The 9,780-nt window shown below is 39.2% G+C and overlaps 1 protein-coding gene across 1 annotated transcript; it reads right to left on the reverse strand.

Annotated features, from left to right (window-relative positions):
- Positions 1-1,110: 1,110 nt before the first annotated feature.
- Positions 1,111-8,695, reverse strand: NUCKS1 (nuclear casein kinase and cyclin dependent kinase substrate 1). The gene is made up of 8 exons (XM_003212907.4): positions 8,670-8,695; positions 7,180-7,229; positions 6,072-6,177; positions 3,904-3,959; positions 3,433-3,582; positions 3,042-3,194; positions 2,138-2,284; positions 1,111-1,614 (listed from the first exon to the last, which is right to left on the reverse strand). Exons 1-8 carry the CDS (start codon positions 8,678-8,680, stop codon positions 1,415-1,417), a joined length of 873 nt encoding a protein of 290 aa, XP_003212955.1. The 5' UTR covers positions 8,681-8,695; the 3' UTR covers positions 1,111-1,414.
- Between the last annotated feature and the right edge of the window lie 1,085 nt (positions 8,696-9,780).

The following is a 9,780-nucleotide window of genomic DNA, read 5'->3' on the forward strand; positions in this document are numbered from 1 at the left end:
AAAAAAAAAAAAAGATATGGCTGCTTTGATAAAAACACATTAAAAATGCCACTACACACACCTCAAGTATCTCGCGTTTAGAGGGACATCCTGCTTTTGTTACAGAACCATAGCCCTGCTACACTGTTTTCAAAATTCATTTCCTCTCAGTTTCATCCTTTAACACTGTTCCCTACTCCACACTTCTTAGGCTTCGGGAACAGAATGACAACCAACAGAGGCAGACATGTCAGTGTGGGAGCAGAACGAATAAATCCTCCCATGCTGCAGTATGGGAGGATGAAGAAATGGAAGTGGTACTGGGGTGATGTTCACTATTGATGGAGTCTACTGTCCAACACCGTAGCTGGAGAGGCTTAGACATGATTACACAGCCTTCTGAGGACAGATGGAGGGAGAGAAGAGAAGCACTTAAGCGTGACTCATGGGATCCGAGACTGACCAGAGCATTACAGGAATCCTTTGCTTCACATTTATAAAAGGACATCCCTCACCCCAAAAGAACAAAAAAAAATACTACTTCTATAATGTCCATCATTTTTTTCCCTTGGAACTTTATAGAAAATTTCCACAATGTCAACTGGAAACCAGAGCTTTAAAACTTGTTTTCAAATTTCTCTTCCCTATTCTGCCCATCTATAGCCGACCTTGGAAGAAGTAACACAGAATTAGTGGATGTGAGCAGCTTCTAGTTGTGTGTCTGAAATAGTATAGAATGAACTGAGATCTGCCTAAGCAGAATAGTATTCTATCCAGGAAAGATGAAAGATCTTGCATCCTAACTGGAGGATTTTTCCAGATAAAAGATAGTGGACCCCCTATAAGTCTCTTGATTGCTTTCCATTAAAAAGTTGCATGAATCCAAGAAACACAGGCTTCCTCCCCATGTTTCCTCTTCTGCAGTTTATATATATATATTTTTCCTTTTCTGAGAGAAGGTACTTCTATTGAGAAAAGTCTATTAAAGCATGGTTGGTTTGTTTTTTTAACCATGTATTGAAATACAGAATTATAGTTTTGAAGAACTCTTACCAGCACTGGGAAATCTATTCTACTCAGTGATTTGTAAGTGTAGTTTCCGTTTATCAGTCCCAAACCTTATTGCTTCACAACTGCAGTATCCCTTGAAAAAAAATATATATATTCAAATGGTCTGTTAATTTGTCTCAAATGGCTTTTGGATTTGGAGGGGAAGGGAGAACGGAATGGCCAACAGAGAACAGTGACTTCAAAATATTACTGTATGAGGGTTTCCTCTTATTAAAAAAAGGATACACTGTATTAAACAGCTGAAAGTAAAGACAGCATTCAAAGCCCATGAGTCAAGCCACAGCCAAAACCGTGTTCTACCCCTAAGTATGTTTTCTTTTTCCTTTTTTCTCTCTTTTTTAACAAAGATATCCTCAACTGCCATTTAATCTTCACCAGAGGGTGCTTCCTCTTCAGATCCCTCATCCCCTGACTTCTCTGGTGGAGGGCTGGCTGATTTTTTCTTTTCTGGAGGACTTTCAGGCTCTTCATCCTCTTCTTTGGGGGATGGGGTCTTTTCTTTTGTTGTCTTGGAAGCTGTGGGGCGGCCTGCCTTCCCTTTGCCTTTCACTGGACTGGGAGTCACTGGAAAAGGAAAAAGCTTATACAAGTTATTATTAGCTACCAAAACAAGAAAGTGACATGCCTTTATACAAACAGAATTTACAAGACACTGCAGTAGCAGGTCTCATTTTGCTTTGACCATGGCGTTATACTCATTCCATAATCCTGAAGTTGAACTGAATGAGGACTGCTAGCTCCTCCACCCTGAATACTTATTAATGACCAAGAATCCCAAACAAAGCCACAGATTACATTAATTAGTCATGAGATGCAGAATGTCAGACTGCACCATACCAGTAGATGTTCACAATCAACGCAGGTTTTGTCAATGATATATAAATACTAATTCAATCTCTTTATTAAGTAAGAATTCAAGACATTATCACTTCACTGTGTTACTTTAAATCACGATAAGTTACTACTTACAAGAAAAAGCCCTTCAACATAATGATGTAATGCCTGCTGGCCCCAAAACTTACTGTTCAGTCCTCAATAAGTAAGTACTAGTCTCTAAATTAAATTGCATAGTTCTGCACAGACTCACCTGTAGCCTTTAGCCTGGGCTTTGGCATCTTCTTTTCTTTCCTCTCTGGTTTGGACTTCTTGGAGGCCTTTTTATTTTTCTTTTTTGAACTGCCATAGTCACTATCATCATCATCTTCCATGAGAAAATCTTCATCGCTTCCTGAATCTTTTGAAACAATAACAAAATTAAGTTCTTGAAGACAAGGAGAGGAAGCAAAAAAAAAAAAACCCAACCAAAAAACAAGTTAAACAGAGAAGTCAGAAAACTAAAGATGCTGTGACCTTATGAGCTTCCACCTGCCTGCTGTCCTAGAGAAATGCGGCAGAAGATTTCATAGTAGCAGGGATAAAGTATGACAGAACAGGTGGCCTTTTTCAGAACCTTGAAATACGATCCATCCTAAGGAATCCATTAAAAAATGGATTTGTGATGATAATCGTACTCCCTTCTGAACTTACATTTGCATCCACTATTTCAAAGAAACTTACTGTGGTTCATTACTGGTTGAATTCATCTCTCCTTGTGAAACTAACTGTTCTACTTTGATCAATCAAGGATAAAGTATTTTTTCCATCAGCTGAAAAGTAGCACCAACACCTCAAAACTGATGGAGGTAACAAGAAGCAGCAAGAAACATTAAGAAGTTTTCAGTGCTCCTCAAGTGTTGCTTATGAAGAATTCCATATTTGCTGCAAACTTAGAACAAAATTTTTAAATGTCAAAAATTGACAGTCTGACAGACAGGTATTCATTAACAAGCAAGCACCAAAAAGAATAACTTATATCTTAATAGTCAAGTCAAAAAGGAAACTGCTCCTTTTTCTATTTGGCCAGACCCATCAACCTACATCTGGTACTACTGCCCATATGACCAGGGTTTAAACTTTTTATGATGTTTGTCAGTACAGTCCCATTTACTCACTCTCTTGAAACTGTGCCTCATCGTCCTCTTGTTCTTCCTCCTCACTACCCACATCATCCATAAGCATCTCTCGTTGTTTGGAAGCTGCTTTGGATGCTGCCTGTCTCTGTTGACGCACGTTTTTGTGGTCTTCTTTCTCATCCTCGCTGTCCTCTGCAGCACAAAGTCATTGTGTTATAATGAAGACAGGAAATACTGGCCAGCACGTCTTCATCAGCCAGTGAGTGGACAGACAAAAGTCTACTTTATAGAATGTGTGTAATGAGTAAATGCATATGCAGTACAGAACTACTGCAATGCAACACAGGGAATGAATACAACAATCAACATTCATACTTCTTGAACGACTTTCTCAAAAAAATTAGACTTATTATTGCAATTGTTTCTTTACCTGCAGGCCTTTTCCTGGTTTTAGAGGCTCTCTTATTCTTATCTGGTTTGGCCTTCTTTCCTTTTTTGCTTTTTTGAGAACTCTCATAGTCACTGTCAGCTTTGCCATCATCTGCTCCTAAGTCATCATCTTCACTGCCAAAATCTTCATCTGAAAGGAAAAAGTGAGAATATTAAGCTTCTTCTATGACCATGGAACAGATGAGAATCCCAGGGAGGAGATGAACATCCATCTCTCTACCTGTGAGGACAATCTATAGCAGCATCACATTACACAAAACACATCTGCTGCCCCCAACCAGGGCTGGAAGTAACAAGCAGCAGAGGCAGCACCCAGCTTAAGGTAAACGTGTTAGAAAAGTGCATGCTTCTCTAAGCAGAAGAACTTCTTGTGTGTGTCAGATCCTGCAATATTCTTACAGATTGGTCTTTATTTTGAAGGTAACATTATCAGTGCAGCATGGTTAGTTACCTGCTGAGTGCGAATCATCTTTCTTAGTCTTCACATCTTTTTCCTCTGAATCCTCACTGAAAAGGAGGGAAAGATTGCTTAACTCCTATTTCAGTCATTTGCTATATGGAAAATAACAATTTTCAGAGAGTAGAATTGATTTCTAGGCCAAGAATACCCACTTTTCCTGAACATTACCACATTATACTTTAGCATTACTCAGAAGCATATGTAGTTATGGTTGGAAAGAAAGTTCAAACTTTGTATCACATAGTGCCAAGGAAACCAACCAGGAAATAAGAATAAGATAACCCACGCATTTTTCTCCAGAGTCTACTGATAATCCAGATGTCTTCCATTTCACAGTTAGGATTTTGAAGTTATATATGCTAATACATGGTCAAATCTATTAAAAGGAATATAGTTTTATCCTGACTATACGTATAGTGAAGTCCCTTCTCTTTTTCTCATTGCTTTCTTTGGAAACCTTCACTCTGTCTGATCAGTTAACTAGAACATATTTGGTCTGCAAGCTCCCAGTCTGATCTCTGACAGACTTTCACCATCCCTTACAGTGGTTTCAGTCCTTATTAAAGACTGTTCCATCAAGTAGGTACTACTGCTTCTGTTCTTACCCAAATCCCTATCACTTGTCATTTTTACTGTCCAGGTTTGGCAGTTGGAGCTAACACATAACATTGCTCAAGAACATCCATAGTTTAGATAACATATTACACTGCAGTCCCTCAGGCCCATTTGATTTCAGTCTGATGGACAACTGTGGATTTCAAATCAATACATGCATTTGTTTCACATTCCGACTCTGTGCAATGCTTGTAATACAAACAGAAGTGTTCTTACATACTTAAATATCACCTGAGTTAATAGGACATTGTGGTCAACTATTTAGTTGCTCTGGGAGCTCCCTAGCCCAGTTTCTTTATAGAACATCTTATCTACTGAAATCTTTATTTCATGCGTTATCTGGAAGTCTGACCTCTAGAATTTCTTTAAGCATTGCATGAGCAGAACAAACACACTGGTCTAAGCAAACTGCAGCAATCTGCCAAGCAACAGATGAGCTACACTGGGCCACAAATAACACAGTTAATTGTGATACCTGATAGTACTTGTATAACGTCACTTCTGCATTAAATTTTTACCCATCATTTGTGTCAAAACAGTGCAACACGAGTCAAGAGCAACAGCAGGAAATGATTGCTTGGCTTTTCTTTCCTGAAACCATTTCAAGATATGAAAACATGATGTTCACAACTTTGGGAAAATTAAAAGCCATGGTGAAAATGGCCTCGCCCTCTCAGTTTATAATAGTAAGTAAAAATGTTCCCTCATGCCTACATTCAGCTTCCACCTTATAGCACAGGAACTTTAAGGGAGAGAGAGATGGAGAGAAACATCTTAAGCATACCTTGTGGTAAGTTAGCTATATTCCACCAAACAATGCAAGACAGTTAAGAGATAACCAGCTGGCAGAATCTCCGTCCCTGAAAGCAGTCAATTGATTTAATAGGTCTCTTTTCATCATGTTTCTTACAGCAACCATTTGCTGATTACAGCTATTGTAAATGCAAGATACCCTCACTCTACAGGAAGGACTTCCACTGTTAGCAGGGAATCACTTAGAATGCAGACATTTCACATTGCCACAGCAATTCAGTTATCAAAACAAGTTACTCAGTTTCTGAATTAGACAAAATAGGAAGTGAAAAAAACCAGAGCTGCAAAACTAACAAATGGCCCCTACTACTACAGTCACTGTACCTGCCCTATTTAATCTTCAACCACATAAATGCTCTGAGCACACAAAAAAAAACACAGAGAATGAAAGGCACCCAGCCACTAACTTACCTGGAGATAATTGCACCAGCTGCCAATCTTTGTAACTCGTATCAAGCTCCTTGCCATTCCAATTGTATAGCTCTGGAAGGCTATTTTAATGCCAAAGTGCTAGTGACAAGTACTTTACACATGATTTCCCTGCCAACTTCAATAAAAAAGAACCACCTCAATGTCCAAGCTGGTTAGGAAAGCTTAGTGATCAAGAGCTCTGTATCTCACACTGCACGTTTTGAATTCCACTTACAATCATTCCTCTTAGAAGATACAGCTCCCCACATACAGGACAAGGTTTAGAGACATGTTCTTAACAGATGAAGTGCTTCTTTTACCTGTCTTCCTGAGAATTCTTCCCAGATCTCCTCTTATTTTTAGCCTCTCGGGGAGATGAGCGGATTTTCTTGGATGGGGGACCTGAATCTCTCCCATAATCTTCATCTAGATGGGACAGTACAAAATGGTTTTGAATCAAACTCCTACTTCCCAGCAAAATGACTTCCTCAGCCAGCTGAAACTGACCAATTCAAGCACATAAAAAGTAGCTCTTAAAGAAAAAAAGATAAAACCACAGTTACAAAGAAAGCTTTACAGAAGTGAAGTCCTCCCTTCAGCTACTGATTTACCTTTTCTTCTGCCAACAGCACAATAACAGCACTGCACACAACCAAATCTGAAACAGAAGTGTTGGGAAACACACAAAATGCTTCAGAAGAAAAAGGGGTATCTTAACTTTACAGCTCATTAGGAACACAAACCATTACAGAAACCTATTGGAGGTTAACATCCATTCATATATTTGTATGCTTTTAACAGCAACAACTTTATTTACTGCCCTATGATGGAAACAGAGCATTACACAATACCTTATACAATACAACAGGGCATATTTGTTCCCAATAATTATCAGTGTAAGCACCCTTAGGAGACAGTAGCACTGCATCTATTTTCTAAGAACACAAAACATATTCCATATGGCTGCCAGAAATATTTCATTAATTCTGACAGAATATGCTAAGTTTTTTTTTTTTTAGGTGCAATTCACAACTATGCCCGACATGATGGAATTAACTGAAGCCCACTAAAATAAATTGAAAACACATTTAACTATAGGAAAAAAAAAAAAGCAGCACCAGGGTTGTTGTTTTTTTTTGCCACAGAACATAACAGAGCAAGGAAGATGGTTGCTGCCAACAGCCTGAAGGCACTACAACAATACAAGCGTTAAATAACAAGATTTCTATCACCATTGTTTGTTTAATACAAAACACATGAGAACCATTATATTTTCAAATGCTCATTAACAGTTCACAGACTGCAGAGTAGAAACTCCCCAGAATTTAGGTTAAAGATGTGACTAGAAGCAACGTAATTAATATGCAAAGCCTTAAACGAACCCCTGTAACCCAAGGATATTATATTGTTAAGAACAAAGTCATTTACCAGCATCATCTGATTCCTGAAACTGGGAGTAATCGACCACCTTCCTGTTCCTGTTAGAAAGGAGGAGGGGGAAAAATAAGTCAGCAGTTCACAATCTCAGGGATACAAAAGCTTTATTTAAGTAACAAGAAAGTGCCACACTCTTATTTCCAGTGCAGTGTTTGTAGACCAAAAAACATCCCGAGAGGTCCTACACAAATAAGCCACCTACAGCTTTGTGGTCTCAACAGAAAACATGATACATTTGAGCATTTTTCTAAGGCTGAATTATAGTCTCAGAATTCAAAGGTGCTTTTTGATAAGCAGCGCTCCCTGATGGCTCATAGCTGCTGTGACAAGAAGCCACCCAACCCCGTGTCATGCAGTTCTTTCATTATTAAATCTACACATACATCATTACAGCCACTGCTGTAAAAGCACTCTTTAAAGGCAGAGCCCACATCCAAAGATTAAAGATGCATTTGAAGAAGGCATTGATCTGAGGTTTCTTAAGGCAGAGCTCCCACTAACTGTTTCAAAGCTGTGATGTTTAGGATTCTGGATTAAGAACAAAAAACAAATGCAAGGAAAGGAATGCTGACAACTTATTAAATGTCTTTTGGATATTAAAAGTGCCTCTTAACAAGGGAGCCTTGCTGAAATAAACCAAAGTTTTCAACAGGTGCCAGTGCACAGGTGAGGCAGCAATAAACACCACTTGTAATGCAACACTGCACATGAAGCCTCTCTGCTTTTTATTCCAGTACTACAGTTGTGGGTTTTCTGCAGTCAATGAAATCTGACAAAGTCACTGGAATGCTTTTCAGAATGACTTGAAAAGCTAAGGGTTTATGTCTCCTTGTCACACAAAAATGAGTTAAAAAAAATCACTTAATTATTTGCATTTTTACTCTTGAAGGAAAATCTTAACATTATACTTCTCATAATGGTTTAAAGCATTCATTTCTGTCAATTAACTCTCACAATTGATTAAATAATGCTTTGGGGAAAGTACACTAAAGTCTTCTCAAAGCTCCTAATAGCACAAATTAGCTGTTTCCTAGCTGCTCTTTTTCAGATTTCAGCTCCTCACAGTTCAATATAATCATGCTTGCTCTCATACCTCCTTGAGCTGCTCCTGTTCCCATGTGTTCTCTAACACCTGCAGTTCATTGCTGCCTTTTGGCTGCCTTGTCAATCAGTTACTCTGATGCTCTAATTAATATGTATGACAGCCCTAACAACGGTTAAAGCTGTTCCCAAACGGAACATTAGCAAAGGTTCTGCATGCATTTTACCCCACCTGCATTTCTGAGCAGCACCTGAGCACGGACCAATTCTGTCCTTACCCCATCAGCACCTTCTCTGCTCTCTAACAAGCTGCAAGTCGTGCAGTAATGAGTGTCCTTAACACAGCAAACACAACAGCCCAGGACAGTCAAAATAGGCAACTGCAGAAGTAGAGGCCACCAATGCCTCGCTTGCCAACAAAAAGTGTTTCTCTAACTTACTTTTGACTCATGGTGAGAGATGAAGCCATCTGCCTCCATCACAGACCTGAGGACCCAACACAAACCCCTCCAGCACCCTGCCCTTCTCCTGAGCTGTACGCAGGACTGCTGGATTTCACGTTCACTTTCCAGAACTGAGCTGCATTTTGGTCAATATCACACTTGGGATATTCAACCGGGCAATCTTATCAACTATGAGCCAGTATTGAGTTCTGGTTGTCGATCCCATTTTAAGCATTCCTCCTGTCCAAGTACCTCTATTTGTGACCTACAGCAGAGCAGCAGCCTTCCAACAGAGGAAGCAGCATCATTACTTTATTTCAAGCCTACACAAAGCCTCTTAAAGCTCCAACAACAATAAAAACAAACCAACATAGCCATCAAAAGAAAGCAAGATCAGTCATCAGATTTCTACAGGTTGAATCCCATCCAAGCTTCAGGGTAAACGTGAGTACAAAGTACAGCTGCAATGCACTACAGAGCACAGCCAGCCCTAACAGTACAATGCCCATTCAGGAATACTATACCAGCAAGGCCTGCACCACACAACTCAACCCCCTGGTCCAAGAGGCAGTCAGAGCACAGAATCATAGAATGGCCTTGCTTGAAAAGGACCACAATGATCATCTAGTCCTCATGGGGACTCCTGCCCACACGTGGGAAGCCAAGTTTATTCTGGCAAGCATGTGAAGAACGATGAAGTTGCTAAGTGAGATGTTTGATTAGGTTTAAGTTTGAGGTATTATGCTTTTCTCAATAAATGTAACCAGGGAAAAGAATGTAGAACTGCTGTACATTCAGTTCTAGCAGGTTTGTAATACAGTGGTTTCAAAGATCACTTTACTAAGAAGCAAGATGGAAATTGCAATATTGCAATATTTGGTCATACACAGCTTACCTTGCTTATTTCAGTTACAGACCCACACTGAATCACATATTTAATAGAAAACAACAAACAAAAGGATACAAATCGTCAATGTCCTTTCTCTACATACTGTACATTATGTGTTTTTAGTCAGAAAGTAAATTCTGCTATTTTCTCATTACCTGCCCTAAGGAGTAGGGACATTTGGAATCATTAAAGAATCACTATGGCAGAAGCAAACAAGAA

This window comes from Meleagris gallopavo, chromosome 28, assembly GCF_000146605.3.
Source record: "Meleagris gallopavo isolate NT-WF06-2002-E0010 breed Aviagen turkey brand Nicholas breeding stock chromosome 28, Turkey_5.1, whole genome shotgun sequence".
Taxonomy (NCBI): Eukaryota; Metazoa; Chordata; class Aves; order Galliformes; family Phasianidae; genus Meleagris; species Meleagris gallopavo.

Bases quoted from the DNA above. Each gene is read 5' to 3' on its own strand.
- NUCKS1 (XM_003212907.4), bottom strand. The intron at 6,178-7,179 runs GTAAATGACTTT...TGTCCCATCTAG, and splicing joins TCAGGAATCAGATGATGCTG to ATGAAGATTATGGGAGAGAT. The intron at 1,615-2,137 runs GTGAGTCTGTGC...TTCCTTTTCCAG, and splicing joins GCCCAGGCTAAAGGCTACAG to TGACTCCCAGTCCAGTGAAA.